Consider the following 19,241-nt stretch of genomic DNA (forward strand, 5'->3'; position numbering starts at 1 on the left):
GACCCAACAAATGCTTGGTCTGCCTACACTTCTTAGTACTTAAAAGCTGTGTGGCCACTCGCTAGCAATGACTGCTGCCAGTGGCCTTGGTGGGCCTCCAGGTGGCGGGTTGGTGATCTCCACTTTGCATCATTGAGAGACCTGTGGATGAGCAGTGTGACTCCTTTGGTATCTTTCAGGCCCTTCTGAGGGTGGCCTCAGCTGGGTTAGGGCCTGGACACTGTCCAAGGTCCTGGGAGTCGGGAGATAAGACACTCGCACATTAACAGTGCTCTTCCAGTCTCCCAGGTGGTTGGGGGAGAAGGGAACTCTGGGAAACTCTAGTTTCCATTGGAGTGAGATTCCGAGGGCCGTGGGCGCGCCGGGGCAGCAGTGGCTTCCCGGAAGGCAGATTTGGCCGGCGCCACCGGGAGGGGAATTACGGCCAGGCTCCGTGCCAGGGAGGCAAAGGGGCGGCGCCGGGCCCCGTGATTCCGCACCAAGGCGCGCGAGTCTGCGGGGCAGCGCGGGCGCATGGGCGCTGCAGGTGCGAACCAGAGGCTTCCAGGTTCCTGGAGGCGGTGCGGGGCCGGGAGCCTAATGCAAGTCTCGGGAGGTGACACGAGGTCTAGGGTGCGGGATGCGGGTCTCAGGGATGCCAAGGGCCCTCAGGGACCAGGATCCAAGGTTCCGCTGGGCAGAGCGCGGGTGTCACGGGCCGAGGGTCCTGGGGGGGCAACATGCGGAGCTCCGGATGCCGCTTCGCTGGGCGCGGGTCCTGCCAGGGGAGCCGGGCCCGGCGGTGCAGCACTGGAATGCAATGAGCGGGCGCCCAGCCGCCACTTCCTTCTCGTTCCAAGTTTCGGTTTCGGATCCAGCTCGGCCCTGCTGCTTTAACCCCATCGACTCTCGGGCTGCGGGCCACGCTAAGTCTGCTCTGCTCCCTAGCACGCGGGAAGGACCTGCCCAACCCAGCGAGCGAGCTCAAAGCGGTCCCGGGCCTGCAGCTCCGCCCCGGATTCCGCCCTCACCAAGTGCAGCCCGAACTTTTACCAGCCTGGCATCTGCGCCCAGGGTGCTGATCTTCCTCCGGGTCAAGGCTGGGGTCACGGGAGGCTGGGGAGGCTCCCTGTCGCGGTGAGTGGTGCGAACGCGATGGGCCGGTCCAAACCCACCCGCTTTTTCTTAGTCCTAGTCTGAGGGCGGAGGTCCCCTTGCTGGCTGAATGGAGAGGCATTGATGCTGCCTGCTTTCTTCTGCCAGGCTGTCTTAGCTGAAGCGCTTTGGAGTTTCCTGAACAGCACTGGAGAACCGATTTAGGTGTATTTGCTAGGAGTATACCCCCCCAGAATGTGGTGGGAGAACTTGGCACCCCAAAATACACTTCTTAGGAGTGATGTGTTTGTTTCGAGAAACTCAAGGGTTGAGAAGCAGAACTTTCCTTTCCTTTTCTTTTTCCTGTTTTGGTTTTTCCGAGACCAGGTTTCTCTGTGTTGCCCTGGCTCTCCTGGAACTCACCACGTAGGCCAAACTGGCCTTGAACTCAGCAATCTACCTGACTACTGAATGTTGGGGTTAAATGAATATGCAGTCACACCTAACTTGAGAAGCAGAACTTTCTTCTGTTTCTTTTTTTAATTTGTTTGTTTTTCCAGACAAGGTTTCTCCGTGTAGCCCTAGCTGTTTTGGAACTCAATCTGTAGACCCGGCTGGACTCAAAATTAAGAGATCTACCTGTGTCTGCCTCTGGAGTGCTGGGATTAAAGACTTGTGCTTGTTCTTAAAAGAAATTTACATCTGCCTAGAAAGGATAGGGGGTTGGGTCAGGCAGTGTTGGTTACCTGTGGAAACACTTGGAGGATACACCACCTTTTCTAGTCCCCAAACTCTCAGCACCCCACGGCTCCAGCTCCAAGCCTCTTTCCTGTAGCTCCAATTAGCCTTAAAACCTCCAGCCTGCGGCCGGGCGTTGGTGGCACACACCTTTAATCCCAGCACTCGGGAGGCAGAGGCAGGCGGATCTCTGTAAGTTCGAGACCAGCCTGGACTACCAAGTGAGTTCCAGGACAGCCTCCAAAGCCACAGAGAAACCCTGTCTCGAAAAACAAAAACAAACAAACAAACAAAAAAACCCTCCAGCCTGCGATCTTCTCCTCTCTTAGTTTCCCTCAAGCATAAACATACATAGTTGTCCTTTTTTTTTTTTTCAAGACAGGGTTCCTCTGTATGGCTTTAGAGCCTGCCCTGGAACTCGCTCTGTAGACCAGGCTGGCCTCACATAGACCCACCTCCCTCTGCCTCATGGGGTTAAAGGTGAGCGCCAGCATCTCCGATACATAGCTGCACTTGTGTTTTTTGTTTTGATTTTTTTGTTGTTGTATTTACGAGACAGGGTTTCTCTGTATTGTTTTGGAGGCTGTCAGTCCAGCCTGGCCTTGAACTCACAGAGATCCGCCTGCCTCTGCCTCCCGAGTGCTGGAGATTAAAGGTGTGCGACACCACCACCCAGCTTTGTTTTGATTTTAAGGTAGGGTCCTTTGAAGTCCTTGCTGGCCTTGAACTACACTAATAGTCCTGTCTCTACCTCTCAAGGACTGGGGTTACCAGAACATGAGACTATGCCTAGTTTTGTGCACCTCTCTATTTAGCGGGGCCAGGGATCTTCCACAAAGTTCACCTCCACAACCCAGGCCCAAATTGCTCAGCATCTAACCGTGATCAAGCCAAAGGCCCGCTGCCACGGCAGGGGCCGGGAGGAAGGGAGGGGCCGGCAGCCACACACAGGTTAAAAGCTGAGTTGGAGCCCCCGGGCTCAGCCTCTGCCCCTTCAGGGTGGACAATGGCAGCTAGCCCTGAGGGGTGAGAGATTGGTGTGTTTCGATTTCTTCCCTTGAACCTTAGGCTTCCAGGTTAAGGCCAAGAGCAGACGGGCTGGTCTCCATACCCTGGAGCGGCCTGGAGCCAGGGTTCCCACACTTATCCTTGACCCAGGCTACCCATGACCTTTCCCCTGGTTTGGTCAGGGGCTCAGACTCTCAAAACTGGTATCTCTCCCACAGCTCTTTCGCCTCTCACTCTGATCTTCCACAACTCCTGCAACCCTCACCTTCAGTTGCCTGGGGGGGCGGGGGAGGGGGCGGGGTGAGAGGCACTGTAGCGGGGGCAGCCAGCAGCAACTGGTGTAGGTAGCATCCATTCTCACGTCCTGCGGGTGGGCTGCCATCCTTGCTTAGTCAGGTCAGGGTCCCCAGCAGGCTGGGGCTCTGCAGAGCCCACCTTCCTTCAGGACCCCTTTCTTTTTTGTGGCATCCTTTGAGCTTCCTTGAGCTACAGGGGGTGGATGATGGAGGGGGGAGGGGCAGTGGGGGGCTGTGAATTCCTGCCTGAGGGAGGAGCCCGGGTTTGGGATAGAGCATTGGTAGGGAGGTCTGGAGCTGGGGTTTCGATTGCCCGGAACCTTCCGGGGCTCCAATCACTTTACTTTACTAGAAAATGAAACTGAAGGTGGGTGCGGTGGTCACGTGACGGAAGGCGGCTGGAGTTTTTATATTGTGCTGCCCGTGCCTCTCTCTCTCTCCCTGCAGGGCTGCCTGCGGATGACGGCCATGGAGTGTCCACAGTGCCAGCATGTGTCCCAAGAGGAGTCACCCAAGTTCTGCAGCGAGTGCGGACAGAAACTGCCTCCCGCAACCCCTGTGCAAGGTGAGGAGGGGAGGGGACAGTGGGACTCTGAGTGGGGTAGGGGGTAGGGTCCCTTCTCTAGTGCGCGCTGGTGGCGGAGAGCTTTCCTGAGAACGTGCATTCTCTTCAGAGCAGGCTCTCAGGTTCCTGTAGAGGGAGAGTAAGCTTTGGTTTCAGTTCTCGGTGAGACCTTTCCCAGGAACGAGCTGCCACTGGGACCTCGAGTAAGGGAGTCTTGTCCCAGCACAAGGTGGAGGGTGGCTGTCCACAAGTACAGGTGTGACCATGAAGTATCATCACTGTTACCGAACTTGTGAGACACAACCTGTGCCCCAAGCCAGGTCCTGCCACCCACCCTCAATAACCCGATGAAAAGAACCAAAATGCAGAGGGCTGGAGAGATAGCTCAGCAGTTAAGAGCACTAGCTGCTTTTGCAAAGGACCACAGGTTCAATTCCCAGAGCCTACAAAGTGGCTCACAGCCACTGGTGGCTCCTGTTCTAGAAGATCTGATGGCCTCTACTGTACTGATCTCCACAGGGACCAGGCACACATGTGACGGACAGATATGCATGCAGACAAAACATCAGTTTTAAGCCTAGTGGTGGTGTTGCACACCTTTAATCCTAGCACTTGGGAGGCTAGAGGTGGGTGGGCTGTTAGCACAGAGAAACCCTGTCACAAAAAAACAATAAATAAAGAAATTAAAAAATATTTACAGGGGGGCTAGGGGACTGGTGGAGGGGTAAGGGAGGAGGGGAGAGGGAGCTGGGATTGACATGTGAAGCAAGCTTGTTTCTAACTTAAATAAAAAATTATGTAAAAATATATAAAATTTTAAAAAGTGTTTAAAGAGAAATTAAAAAGCAGAAAAAGGAGATTCAGTCAATGTGGCCACATTGGTAAGAGGGATCTTACCCAGGTACATAGTCAGGATTTGAAACCTGTGCAGCTGTGTCCTATGGTTCAGGTTTTCCTGGCTTGGGTGTGGAGGAAGCCTCGGTGCTGGTATGTCTCCTCAGAGGAGTCCCTGCTCAGGTTTGTTGTAGACCAGGCTGGACTCGAACTCACAGAGATCCGCCTGCCTCTGCCTCCCCAGTGCTGGGATTAAATTAGGGTGTGCATCACCACCGCCCAGCCTGTTCTTTTATTTTGGGTGAGCTTGCTGACAGTATTCCAGCAAGGAATGCCTTTGCCGGGAGAATGGGGGTAGGGACGAGATGTGCCTGGGAGCAAGGGTGTGTGTGGCATTTTTGCAACATGCCATCATGTCTTCTCATGCTTGACTCCTTGCCAGGCTGTCTTGCAGGTGGGGAGTGTGGCAGAGAAAGGGGCAGGAACTTTTGTTTGCACAGGCAGAGAGGGCAGCTGAGCCTGGCTTGGTCCCTGGCCTTACACCCTCACACTAGGCTGTGACTGTCAGATTGGAAACTGAAACTAAGGTGCCCACAGAGTAGGGTAAAGTGCTGGCTGGTGTGCCGGAAGCCTGGGTTTGTCCTCAGTTCATCATGGTCCCCAAGAAGGAAACAGAAACTAGACTCAGCTCCCTTCCTCCAGCAAGCCCCGGCTTCCAAGGCTGGGGCAGCCTGGACAGGGACATGGAATCATCTTTTTTGGGCACTGTGGGGCTGTGTCTCCCTTGTACCTCTCCTGCCTAAGGAGCCTTTCTGATTGGTTTAATAAAGAGCTGACCGACCACCAGCTAGGCAGGAGAGAGGACAGGCGGGACTTCCAGGGAGAGACAGGAACTCTGAGAAAGAGTCAGAAGTGCAGGAGATTCTCCAGTCAGACACAGAGGAAGTTAGATAGATGTGTGGTTCTGAGGTAATGAGCCACTTGGCCCATTTTAAGAGCTGGTTGGGAGCAAGTCTCAGCTAAGGCCAAGTTTTCATACTTCTTAAGTGTTGTGCTTAAGTTGCAAAGTCCCCAGAGACCATCAGGGAGACAGACCCACCAAACTGCAAAAGCAAGGTTTAATTGTTCATCCACCCATGACAGGGACCCCCTCTGGTAAGCTGACTCAGCATCCTCCAGAGGGAGTGAAGGTCCCTGTGTACTGCTAGGTTTTAAATACAAAAGTTACCGGATTACATCAGTAGGTACAGGTTGGTTTCTAATTGGTTGACATTTGGGGACAATCAGAAGAATTTCTCAAAGTCATATTTCAGCATGAAATACCTGTGTACCAATTATTCTCATTGGTCAGTGCTGAGGGGGAACATTCTGTGGTTTCTTTTTTTTTTTTTTTTTTTTTTTTTGATTTTCGAGGCAGGGTTTCTCCGAGGCTTTTGGAGGCTGTCCTGGAACTCGCTCTTGTAGACCAGGCTGGCCTCGAACTCACAGAGATCCGCCTGCCTCTGCCTCCCGAGTGCCGGGATTAAAGGCGTGCACCACCAACGCCCGGCTCATTCTGTGGTTTCTATGGCATTGTCTTGTTACTTGCATGTGGCCTGTTGTACATAGATATCGATAGATTTCAGAGTTATATCTGTCGCACCTGCTGTGCGGCCTGCATCCGAGAATGTAGCGAGGTGGTCGGGATAGATGACACAGAGGCCGGTCGGTTGCTTTAAGAAAACTTTATGCTTCCCAAGTCAGCTTAGGAGGAGACCCCAGTCCGCTTAGGAGAGCTCTCAGGAGCAGTCTCAGGAGTCGTCTCCCCAAGAAAAAAGAGCTTCCCTTTTTAAGGACTTTTGCCATCCATATACATACTATTCTTTCCACTTCTCACCCTCCTGGCTGGTGGTTTAATCTCCGGCCCCAGAATCGGGGAGACACCACAGGGGGCAGGGACAGGAAGAGGCATCTAGCCGTAGGGGGTGTGACAGTCATGGTATTTCAGTGAGCAAGCCCTTATCTGAGCCCTGTGAAGCTTTAAAGCACTGAATTGTTTTCAGTAAACATTACACAGATGCCTGCTCCCCGGCCGAAGGGGAAGTGGGTTTCTGCTGAAGGTCTGGTGTCCCCACAATATCCTGGAGACACAGGGGAGATTTTGGTCTCCCCTGGAGTTTGTTTTGTGGCCAAACAGTTCCCAGGAACCAAGCATCTAGGAGGCTAGGTGGGGGTCTGTAGTTTGTGTTGAGTTTTGGCCCTAGGTTCTGGGAGGTCAGAGGATCTGGAGTTTCCTTGTGTCAGAGGCCTATGTGTCTTTTCTGTAGCCTGTCATGGCTGCTAAGGCAGGGGTTGAGTGAGGGTCTGGTCCCTTTATTTCTAAATTATTAGAAATGAAGCCTTTGAGTTTAGTTTATCCCTTTCATTCCCTCCTTTTTTATAGGTAACCCAATCTTGGGTTACTAGTGGACACTTTATTGTTTTCTTGTCCCCCATGTAAGAGAGTTTTTCTTTGACTTAGCATCTCACCCAGGGAAAAGGGGTGACATATGCTACTTCCTGCTGACTTTGGGGTGTCAGAATCAGAGGTCCAAGCAGGCTGAAATGCTGGTCAAAAGCAAAGAGGGAATTTAGTCAGTGGAGTATTTATCAGAAGCATCTTGTTGGCAGACTCTGTTGAAGAAACAGGGAGTGTTCACATCGAATGGACTGGTTTATATCCATAGCAAATCTAGAGCTCGAAGTCTCTAAGAGTAGGTTGTAGTCAACCACTGATGCTCGGAGCGTCTGCCAGAAGTGGAAACCTGTTTGAGACATGTTTAAACTGGGGACAGAAGTTAAAACTTATATGTTTAATCAGAACTATCATATTAGGCCCCTAGTTTTAGTGACCAGAAAGGGCAGGAGTCCTAAGACCAAGGGAGAAAAATCCCATCCTTAGGAACATATATTTGGGATAACAAAACTGTACTTATCTGGAGTCCTTTTGACCTGTGAGAAGTGGTTCCAAGCTTTATGACTTTTGATCCTCTGAAGCCTATATGGACTTTATTATACAAAAGGACTTAAAAGTTTCTGGACCAAAATCTACATTGTAGAAAAAGCAGATATCAGGTATCTGTAAAACAGCAGGAACAGACTCATACCTTTGAGTAGTGGTAAAAACTACAGGTTTGAGTTAGAAGCTTGTACATTTTTCTTCTGTCCAGTGAGCCAGGTATAGATTGGTCAGAGGTGCCTTTGTCCTGATGAAAATTCCTTTCAGTTCATATTTAGACGACAACCAAAATAAATCTAAAAACCTTGAACTTGTGACTGAACACCAGGTAGTCACTGTTCTATCAGCTTATCAGAACTTTATTAAATGAGCTATTAAGCTGGCTGTAGTTTAACCATTAATACTATCAGAGATCTGAGAAGGATACATTTTACACAGTTTCTGAATCTATTAAAAATGACAGGTCCTGTCCATATATAGTTAGCAATACCCAAGTCTCAATTAGCAGGTAGAAATATCAAAAATAGCATCAATCTTCACCAGGCCTACAAGGTGAGAGGTCTCTCTCTCTCTCTCTCTCTCTCTCTCTCTCTCTCTCTCTCTCTCTCTCTCTCTCTCTCTCTCTGGAAGAGTGACAAGGAAAAGACTGACCTTATTTTGTCTAGGCAAAAGGGGTACAATCAATTCTCCAATGTCCTGTCGCTTGTCCTCGGTCTGGGCCAGGTCCTGGCAGCAGGTGTGCATTGGGGCATCTTGCCCCCTGGTCAGTGTTGTGTAGACATCAAGGTGTCCTGTAATCTTCTCTGGAGACTTTGGGTCACTGTCAGGATCTGAGATTCTCTGTCTGATATTATACGTTTTTTTAGTCAATGTTTTAAATGCCATATTCTGTAGATCTCTGGAAGCATTAAGAGTGTTGTCTAGGTAAATCTGGGTAGACAACTTTGTTTTAAGTCTAACCTTTGAAAACGTATACAGGGCATTGAGTAAGGTTTATCCCTGTTATACTTAATATGGCTACAATGATATTAGTACAGGATCTGTCTGGAGAACTGGATTTAAACTGAGAGGCTGTGGAGGATGTTTTACCCAGAGCCCTCCAGGCCTGACTGCAACTGGTTTTACCTTAGCAAACAGACAGGACATTTAAAGAGACAGAGCAACTTAAAACTGTCAGTGACAAGAATGTAGATCTGCTGTAGATGGAACAGGCAGGATTTTTGCATGTAATGTGTGCCCTACCAGGCCCTGGAAAGGCACGACATTCTGCAAACAAGCCATGTATAACAGAGCCAGTGAAAGGAGAAAACGGTCAGTCACCCAAATAAAAGGCAAAAAGGTAAATGAATTATGTCCTGCAGCAGAGTTTGTTGGCAGAAGCTCACTAGATTGTCCCTCTGTCTAGGCTGAGGTAAGGGGGTAACTCAGCAAAAATAAAATACCCTTATGTCCTTAAAACCATTGTCACCTGGGTGACTGTTAAATTATAAAAGTTTATATAATTTTCTAGAACAGAAAACCATGATTAACAGAGTAGATTTTATTGCTTTCTTTTTTTTTTTTTTTTTTTTTTTTTTTTTTGGTTTTACGAGACAGGGTTTCTCTGTATTGTTTTGGAGGCTGTCAGTGCAGCCTGGCCTCGAACTCACAGAGATCCGTCTGCCTCTGCCTCTTGAGTGCTGGGATTAAAGGCATGTGCCACCACTGCCCGGCAGATTTTATTGCTTCTTAAAGGGGGGGAAGGCACAAGTCAGAAATAGGCGTCTTTTGCTCTACCAACTGAGGTGCACTCCCATATCTCTTTGCCAGTGATTGGCCATGCATGAAGGGCTGGTAAGATGCACTTATTTTTTTTTCCTGGTACAAGTTATGTGAAAAAGTTTAAGCAACTACATTTACCTTGGCCATTTTGCTTGAGTTGGCTGTCAGAGGAGCAGGTCTGAAACACTGAGTCCAGGCACCAGGACTCAGCAGGGGAGTACTGTCCCACAGGCAGCAGCCGGGGTGATCCATCTTTCATGGGAGCTATTGTGTGTAGCCACCATAAATGACTATTAACCCATATAATTCCCCCCCCACCCCCCCCACCCCCCCACCCCAGTGGGAGTAGGGCATAAAGTATACAGACTAGAAGGGAGGGGAGCAGCGCTGGTGAGCACAGAGTGTCGTTGGCTGTCAGTGTTCCTGAAAGAAAAATAATTTTTTTCCCCAACATTTTTAGCCACAATCTCAGATTTTCTGCTTTATGTCCTTTCAGTGGGTCAGGCAGAGATCTAGAGAGGAGGAGGGCATCTGTTGCATGTTAGGTCCATGTTGCATGTTCGTCCCAGTCAGGTCTGTACTGTCAGTACCCTCAAGACAAGACAAACAGACAAACAGAGAAACAAACACAGCACTTAGAGAAAAGAAAGTGGCCCATCTCAAAGACCCGCAAGTTTCAGATTTACAGTTGGGAGTCAAACTCCCCAGTAGCTACTCAGATTCAGATGGTGCATTAATTAGCCAGATTTTTATCCAAATTTAGATTCAGATGGCAGCATCCCTGTCCAGACAAGAAACTAAGAAGCTGAGATGTCTCTCAGCTCCTCCAGATCTGACCTCATAGCACGTCTGCCAAAGTCTTCTTGATTTGTTTCTTACAGTTTTAGATTGCCCGCCAGCGAACCAAAAACAGAAACATAAAAATCACAAAAACATAAAATCACAAACCTGTCACAGAATTTAGGACACAGAACTTGCCAGACCAGCACAATAAAATAACACAGAAACAAACAAGCAAGCACAGAACATTTACCTGTCTGATCAGAAACTTAAACCTTTAGAGGTCTGGGGTCCTGGGGATCCCAGACGAGCCCCCAAATGTTGTGCCCAAGTTGCAAAGTCCCCAGAGACCACCAGGAAGACCCACCAAACTGCAAAAGCAAGGTTTAATGATTGTTCATCCAACCATGACAAGGACCCCCTCTAGCAAGCTGATGCAGCAGCCCCCAGAGGCAGTGAAGTTCCCTGTCTACTGCTAGGTTTTAAAGACAAAAGTTACAGGATTACATCAGTAGGTACGGGTTGGTTTCTGATTGGTTGACATTTGGGGACAATCAGGAGAATTTTTTCAAAGTCGTATTTCGGCATGAGATACCTGTGTACCAATTGTTTTCATTAGTCAATGCTGAGAGGGAACGTTCTGTGGTTTCTATGGCACTGTCTTCTTACTTGCAGGTAGCCTGTTGCAGGTAGATACCAATAGTTTTCAGAACTATATCCTGGAGACTGCAGGGAAGGTTTTGGTTTCCCCTGGAGTTTCTTTTGTGGCCAAACAGTTCCCAGGAACCCAGCAACTAGGAGGCTGGGATGGGGGGTGTTGGTCTGGAGTTTCTTTGTGTTCAGTTTTGGCCCTAGGTTCCAGGAGGCCAGAGGATCTGGAATTACCTTGTGTCAGAGGCCTACGTGTCTTTTCTGTAGCCTGTCATGTCTTCTAAAGCAGGGGTTGAGTGTGGGTCTGGTCCTTTTATTTTTTTAAATATTTTTTTTTATTGTGTATACAGCCTTCTGCCTGCATGCCAGCAGAGGTCACCAGATCTCATTCAAGGTGGTTGTGAGCCACCATGTGGTTGTCGGGAATTGAACTCAGGACCTCTGGAAGAACAGTCAGTGCTCTTAACCGCTGAGCCATCTCTCCAGCCCTGGTCCTTTTATTTTTAAAAGTGAAGCCTTTGAATTTAGTTTACCCCTTTCAATCAGAAGTCTGTGTCATTATTTGGGAGCTGGTGGTCCAAAGAAAGACCTGTTAAATGTACGTGTTTATGTGTGTGTGTGTGCATCTAGAGGATATTTTTCCCCCTGACTGGCCTGGAACAGAGAGAGATCCTCCTGCCTCTACCTGGGATTAAAGGAACATTCTATCACTGGCCACTTTGATGACCTTTGCCTCAGTCCACGGAGCAGCATCCTTACTCAGCAGACCCTGAGTACCTTCTGTGTCCTGGGGGCTCCCACAGGAACCTGGGCATTGTGTCCCTGTCCTCCAGAACCTGCATGGAGGTGGCAGTGATTGGACAGTGTTGGCGGAAGGGGGTTGGTAGGGACCCACAGAGCACGGGACCTAGGGGAGCAGTTGTGGAGCACTGTGTGGAGTGTGTGGGAGCGCCTGAGGTCAAAGACAGCCTAGGTGGAAATCAGACCCCTCGGAGGTAAAAGTCAGACTCAAGCTTGAGGCTCTGCATGTCTCCAGCACTGAGACATGTGTGACTGGGCGTTGCTGGCCTGAGGACCCCCTCGGAACCCTGGCTGAGGGTTCTACTCAGGGACAGACCGAAGACCCCTCAGAAGCTGTGTCTGGAGCTATATTTAGGGGCAGCCATGTCCTTGACCTCTGCCCCTGCAGAGAGTGAAACAAAGCAAGTAAGTGTCTGGACGACACTGGAGGATAAGACTCACTGGCGATGGCTCAGAGGTTAAGAGCACTGACTGCTCTTCCAAAGGTCCCAAGTTCAATTCCCAGCAACCACATGTTGGCACACAACCATCTGTAATGAGATCTGGTGCCCTCCTCTGGTGTTCAGACATATATGCAATGCAGGCAGAATACTGTATATACAATAAATAAGTAAAATAATAATAATAAAAAAAAGACTGGCAGAGAGAAAGGCACCTAAGGGCCTAAGCAGTTGTTGTAATAGGATTTGGAGGTTTTGAAGCTGCCTAATCTGTGTGCGTGCATGCGTGTGTGTGTGGGGGGGGACTTTTCTGAGGAGCCAGGGGGAGTCCTCAGGATTAGACATTGATGCTGGTGTTCTCCTCGCTCTCCAGATCCCTCCTGGAGGAGGAGACTGCCTTAGGTTTGCCCCGCAGCGGAGGGAATGCTACTAGAGATAAATCACTGATCAAACTGATCCTCATTTATCCATCGGTCATGTGGGGGCTGGACTCTTGTGTGTGGTCCCTGGGTGGTCTGGCTAGTTGTGCTGAAGCTTCTGAGTGTCATCCGCAAAGCAGGGATCCGCAAACTGTTGCTGGGCAGGGTGCTTGGACCAGGGCGCCCACCTGAAGAAAGGCTGGGTGGTTCTGGTGGGAGAGGGCATCCTGCATGCATCGGGGGACCCACTGGGTGGGCGTTCAGGCCATCCAGTTTATTTTGTTTGTTTCCCATCTTATTTGTCCCCCTGGTTCTGCAATCCCTGGTCCTGCCTTGCAAGGCTGGGAGCAGATACAACACACAAGGCCTCAGAGGAGCCGGTGGGGGTGAGCGGGCCCTGTTTGCCCTTCCTGGGACTTGCTGCTCTTCCCTGGCGTGAGCCTGCCTTCATGTGCCCCCACCCCACCTCGCAGATTCTGAGAACAACAATGCCTTGGTGGTGGCATCAAGCCCAGAGGGGAAGACTGAGCCGGGAGAGATGCTGAAAGAGGAGGAGGAGAAGGAGGGCCCGGGCTCCAGCAAGGAACCGGAAACCCCAGAGGATTCTGAGTCTGATGCCTCCTGGACCGTCCAAATGGTGAGTGAGACACACGGGCTTCGGCCTGCCCGCTGTCTGTTCCCGAACCCTCTGATCCGCCTCGAGCCGGTTCCTGCATTGGCGCCTGGGGTTGGCCCGCTCTCAGTCACAAAACAAGAGCTGGTATGTTCTGCCCTTACCAGAGGACAGAGGGGACAGCATAGAAGGAAGGCCTAGACTCCAAGATGTAGTTACACTTGGAAAGAACAGATGCATGGTCTCCTATCTAGGAAAGGGAAAGGTCCAAACTAGAGGCTGTGTATTTGTTATCAGAATAAGTCTTTTTTTTTTTTTGGTTTTTCGAGACAGGTTTTCTCTGTGGCTTTGGAGGCTGTCCTGGAACTCGCTTGGTAGTCCAGGCTGGTCTCGAACTTACAGAGATCCACCTGCCTCTGCCTCCCGCGTGCTGGGATTAAAGGCGTGCGCCACCAATGTCCGGCGGTCATCAGAATAAGTCTTAAATAGCTAAAAAGCCTCAATATGACAGCACCCATTTAGTGCGGCTTGGGAAGACCGTGGCACGGGTGTGGTGGTGGCGCCCACCTGTGACCTCAGCTCTCAGGAGGCAGAGGCAGGAGGATGGAGAGTTCAAGGCCAGTTTCGCCTTCAGTATAAAGTTTGAGGCCATCCTGGTCTACAGAGTGAGTTCCAGGACAGCCAGATCTACAAAGTGAGAGACCTTGCCACAAAAAACAAAACAAAACAAACAAATCAGTCTGAGAGGTGGCTCAGCCCTTATGAGCACTGGCTGCTCACCCAGAGGACCCAGGTTCAAAGCCCAGCACCCACATGGTGGCTCACAACTGTCTGTAACTTCAGTTCTAGGGAAATTGGAACCCTCTTTTGGCCTCCATGGCTACAAGGCAGACATGTAGTGCACATACGTACACGCAGTCAAAACACCCGTACACATAAAACAGCAGTAGTCATAACAGTAGTCATAATAAATAAAAATTTAAAAATCAGTCTGCTCATCCAGGAAACTCAGCACATGTTGAATATGATGAACAAAGAGACACCCGCTTCAGGACACACTGTAACCAAACCAACAAAAGCTGGACTCCGCCAGGCGTTGGTGGCGCACGCCTTTAATCCCAGCACTCGGGAGGCAGAGGCAGGTGGGTCTCTGTGAGTTCGAGGCCAGCCTGGTCTACAAAGTGAGTTCCAGGACAGCCTCCAAAACAATACAGAGAAACCCTGTCTCGAAAAAAAACAAACAACAAAAAAAAGCCAGACTCACGGGGAAAAAGGATGTTGAAACAGTCCATGAGCTCCCTGCCACATGCAAAGACTCTTAGCCAGAAAGCTTAAGCCAGAAGGCATGGTGTTCCAAAGGCAATAGGATGGGGTATCCACATGAGGGAGAACAACAAAGCTGTTCTAGAAAAATACCTGGGCTAGAGGTGCAGCTTAGAAGTGCTGCAGACTTGGATAAGACCCTGGATTCTGGGCTGGAGGTGCAGCCTGGATTCAAGCACCACAAACAATAAAACAATGTGTGTGCAGCATGATTCCAGGTGTGTGAACTATGTGTTGCCTGTGTCTGGGAAAGGGGAGGGGCGTGGTTTGGTAGGAGTTGTACCTTTGGGGTGAGGAGAATGGGCACCTGTTAGACAGAGGTGACCAATAACACAGTGACTGCTGAATATCATGGCATTAGTGACTTTTGGGGGGGGGCGGTGAGACAGGGTTTCTCTGCGTAGCCCTGGGTATCCTGGAACTTGCTCTGTAGACCAGGCTGGCTGAGATCCGCCTGCCTCCTGAGAGCTGGGATGAAAGGGGTGCACCACCGCCACCTGGCTGGAATTGGTCACTTTAAAATGGATTGGGGCTGGAGCAATGAATCTGCTTGGCGGTTAGGAGCGCTTACTCTTCTCCCAGGGAAGCCATCACCTACAGGGGATCAGACGCCCTCTTCTGGCCTTTGCTGTCACCTGCACACACACACACACACACACACACCACCGCCACGCCCCCCCCAAGGGGCAGAGACGCATATGCACAACAAGAACAAAACCAAATCATTTTTTTTAAAAAAAGCGCTAACGCCAGGTGGTGGTGGCGCACGCCTTTAATTCCAGCACTCGGGAGGCAGAGGCAGGCGGATCTCTGTGAGTTCGAGGCCAGCCTGGACCGACAGCCTCCAAAACAATCCAGAGAAACCCTGTCTTGTAAAAAAAAAAAAAAAGCATTAATACTAACACGTGCCTGCAATGCATGGGTGGAAAGCATATTCGTGACTGCTAATGGGGTCGACTTGTGACTGTCCTGTGGCGCTTTTTGCATGTGTGTTCTGACAAACTGGTCCTTCATCTGCGGGTGCGTTTCAAAAGGTGGCTGTAACAGCTTCAGCACTGGGCATTGAGGCCGGTGCCAGGAGCGATGGCGGCAGAAGCCAAGATTGGGAGCCACACTGTGTAGCCCCACCCCATGATCTTTTCATGCTGGGGGCAGGGAGGGTCTTCAAGGCTAGTGAAGCCAGTGGGGGGCGGGGCAAGAGGTGGCTGTTTGTGTTGCGCTCCGCCTACCTTCCCCGCCCCCACTCCAAACCCCGCCCAAGACTGGGAAAGGAGGCTTCTCCCTGAGACTACACCTGCAGGGTATTTAAATGGTCACCATGTGATTTCCTGGTTCCTTCTCCCCGGCCACCTCTGGGGGCTTGAGGACCATCCGGGAGGTTTTACTCATTAAACCCAGACTTTTTTAAAAAATTTATTATTATTATTATTATTTTTTGGTTTCTCAAGACAGCGTTTCTCTGTGTAGCTTTGGCTGTCCTGGAACTCGCTCTGTAGACCAGGCTGGCCTGGAACTCACAGAGATCCGCCTGCCTCTGCCTCCCAAGTGCTGGGATTAAAGGCCGACTTTTAATTCTTTTTTTTTTTTTTTTTTTCAAGCTTTTGTCTGCTTTATTTCACTACATTAAGCAATAAGGCAAAACAGTAACCTGTTATTCACAAGTCAAGGAGTGCCTCTCCTTCCCAAAAGGGACCAAGAAGGATGCTTATTACAAAGATGCAATGGCATTTAGTGCAGTATGCTTATACATATACTCAGAACAAAAGAAACTTTTAGTGTGTAAGTCAATTCACAAACCCAAAGCAACTTAGCCTTAAGTTTCCAAATTGTAGTTTCAAGTGCTGAGGACACCCAACTCTTGCGTCCTGGTGTGCACTGAATAGTAATAAAAATTCCCACACCTGATCTAATAATACAATAAGGGCAATGTTGAACCTTTTTTAAGAACACAAGACCAACTTGCGCTAAGTTATTTGTAAGTTAACTTGACTTCTTATACAGAAATTGTATATTTGAAAGTGTTTTTGTGTTTATCACGTGAAAGTAGAACCATTATGTCAACATTTTTCTAGGAATTAAGTATCAGTTTCACTGGATAACATTATACAGAAGGACAACTGTTCCCGTCTCCACAAAGTGGACTTATGAAGCTATCTGCACTTTGACCGACTTTTTTCCTTAACACCCGCTTGGTTTGGTTTTGTTGCGCTGGCAGAGAGACTTACTAGCGCGTACAGAAGCCTCTCAGCCACCCTGCCTCCACTCCGACTTTTTGCCGTCGCTTCTCCATGCCGACTAACAGGGCGCCGGCTCTTGGCTGAGCTTCCGCTTCCTCTCGGGGCCAGCGGGGTTTGCACATCTTGCAGGGAGGGCAGGTGCCAGGGGCTGGGTGGGGTGTGTGGGTGAGCCGTGGGTGAGCCGTGCTAGCGCCTCCTTCCAGCCTGCTGGGTGTCAGGTCACAGTGGGAACTACCTGGGAGGGAGGTACGGGAATCTGTGCGTCTCCTGAGAGGCCAGCCTCTGGAGGCCTGGTGACCTACTATCCCTGACGTGTTCCATACGAAGCAGATGAAACCCTTTGGGACCGGGACCCGAGCTTGTTTGCGCTGCATGTTGGAGCACCTGGCCATCAGCTCGCCATGGCAGACTTGTTCCGAGCGCCCACAGCGCCCTTCCTTAGCGTCCCCCACACCCTCTGTCATCGGCCCCAGGCTGCCAAAGGCGCCGGGGAGCTGGCTGGTTCCTTGCAAGGGGGTGGCCCTCCTGGGCCTTCACGGAGACGGAGGCTCCTGGGGGACCTTGCAGGAGCAGAGCCGTGGGTGGGTAACCCTCCCCTGTGTGAAGGGGTCCGTGTCTCAACAGGAAGTGGACCCAGAGGTTTTTGTAGATGCTTCAGAGGACACAGCTGGTGGCCTTGAAGGTGCTCAGTGCCCTCCCAGCAAGAGGAAGAAGAAGGAGGCAGCCGGGTTTGAGGTCGTGGACGCTGAGCAGGTAGCTTGAGAACACAGTTGCACACTCACCGTCCCTTTGTCCCCGGTCTCTGTGCTCCTGAGTCACCACCAAGCGCCTGGCTCGGATAGCCGAGGAAGGCTGGTGAGCTGAGCCTCACCTGATGTGACGACCGCCGGTGAGGAGGTCCACCAGGCCAGAGTCTTAGCTTGGAACTGAGGGGGGCTGTTCTAATCTAAGGTGTCTGAAGGTCAGGGACACCATGCCATGAGGGGCCTTGTGTACCTCATGCGTTTGTCTGTCGGAGTTTGACATTTGTGTCCTCAGCCCGACAGTGACTTAGGTAAGGGGACGGCCTAATGTGAGGTTTGAGCCACTGAAACCTCTTGGTTGCAAACCCCTGAGTAGCCAGCAGGAACTGGTTGGAGGGACTCTCTGCTGCTCACATCACCGGTGAATCCTGAAGTGAGACTTGATCCAGGTGCTGAGACGAAGGGTCCCTGTGTGTCTCTCTCTCTGGACCTGTCCTCTGTGTCATGGCTTCCACAGCAGCCTGCCATGCACTGTTCAGGGAACGAGAGGGTGCGTCTCATGGGCTGTGATGGGGTTTGGTGGAGCACCTCTCCATGCCATGGGAACCAGTGTTGTGAGCTCACAATCCACAAGTGCTCACACCAAAGTGGCACGGAGGAGTGGGAGCACGGAGGAGTGGGAGCACAGAGGAGTGGGAGCACAGAGGCAGGTGTGGGAGCACGGAGGTGTGGGAGCACGGAGTTGTGGGAGCACGGAGTTGTGGGAGCACGGAGGTGTGGAAGCACGGAGGTGTGGGAGCACGGAGGCAGGGGTGGGAGCACGGAGGCAGGGGTGGGAGCACGGAGGCAGGGGTGGGAGCACGGAGATGTGGGAGCACGGAGATGTGGGAGCACGGAGATGTGGGAGCACGGAGATATGGGAGCACGGAGGCAGGCTTGGGAGTACGGAGGCAGGTGTGGGAGCACGGAGGCAGGAGTGGGAGCACGGAGATATGGGAGCACGGAGGCAGGTGTGGGAGCACGGAGGCAGGTGTGGGAGCACGGAGGCAGGTGTGGGAGCACGGAGGCAGGTGTGGGAGCACGGAGGTGTGGGAGCACGGAGGAGTGGGAGCACGGAGGTGTGGGAGCACGGAGGAGTGGGAGCACAGAGGAGTGGGAGCACGGAGGAGTGGGAGCACGGAGATATGAGAGCACGGAGGCGTGGGAACAGGGAGCAGGAGGGAACAGTGGACACAATTTCCTGTAGTGCTTGCAGAGAGGCTCCAAGACATCTCCATTGGTAACCGGTTATAGGCACACGACGCCACCTTGCTCGTGCGCTCTGCAACTCTAGACCTGCTTTGTTCTATCTGTCCACCCTTATGAGGACCCTAGGACACAGGGACATCTGTCTCCACTTAACGAGTGGGAAGACTGAGGCACATGGTGGCTTAGTAAACCGTCTCGGGTCACCTGGCTGGCTTGTCATGAGCCCCCTAAACCCAGCCCAGCTGCCACTGTGTCCTCATTCAGACCTGAGGCGTGAACTGGGCTGGGGCAGGGTTATATCTTCTCTGGGTCACTCACCATGTGGAAGTTGTCAGAGGTGCCTACGGGGAGCTCTGTGGCCAGGAGACCTGTCCGCTGCTCCCTGTGTCCCCTTCCCTCCCCTCCGGTACCTGGCCCATCTGTGTCCCAGGGCTAACGATTGTCTTAGGGACACCACTGGGTGGCAGTTAACCCACTTGCAGACACTTCAGTGCCAGGGCTCATCAATCTCACAGGACCTGTACAACGAGGAAAGCAGCCTTTGATAGGCTGATCGGGTGTGCACCCTATGGCTGGGCCAGGAGCCCAGCCCAGAACGAGGCTGAGGTGGTGCCGGTTGGCTCAAAGGAATGGCTGGGAAGATGCCAGGGCAGAGAAGGGGCTTCAGGGATGAGTGGGAAAAGAAGCAGGCACGTGGTCCTGTCTCTTAGACCCCCGCCCACCCCAGTCTAGC

The 19,241-nt window shown here is 51.3% G+C and overlaps 1 protein-coding gene across 4 annotated transcripts in view; it reads left to right on the plus strand.

The window, feature by feature from the left end:
* The first annotated feature begins 472 nt into the window (after positions 1 to 472).
* The window catches only part of Rnf213 (ring finger protein 213), a 102,337-nt gene continuing 83,568 nt past the window's right edge, over positions 473 to 19,241 (plus strand). For 2 of the 4 annotated variants that reach the window (XR_005878564.1, XM_021227023.2), the window contains exons 1-4: positions 1,004 to 1,116; positions 3,564 to 3,681; positions 12,818 to 12,981; positions 17,142 to 17,270. Coding sequence is in view for 3 of the 4 variants with exons in the window: in XM_021227023.2 (XP_021082682.2) it covers positions 3,576 to 3,681; positions 12,818 to 12,981; positions 17,142 to 17,270 (399 nt within the window). In the remaining variant the exon portion in view is untranslated. Of the gene's footprint in view, positions 527 to 1,003; positions 1,117 to 3,563; positions 3,682 to 12,817; positions 12,982 to 17,141; positions 17,271 to 19,241 lie in introns of those variants that run through there. The other 2 variants (XM_021227024.2, XM_021227025.2) reach the window with 2 other exon arrangements.

Source organism: Mesocricetus auratus, unplaced genomic scaffold, assembly GCF_017639785.1.
Source record: "Mesocricetus auratus isolate SY011 unplaced genomic scaffold, BCM_Maur_2.0 Super-Scaffold_100007, whole genome shotgun sequence".
Classification (NCBI taxonomy): Eukaryota; Metazoa; Chordata; class Mammalia; order Rodentia; family Cricetidae; genus Mesocricetus; species Mesocricetus auratus.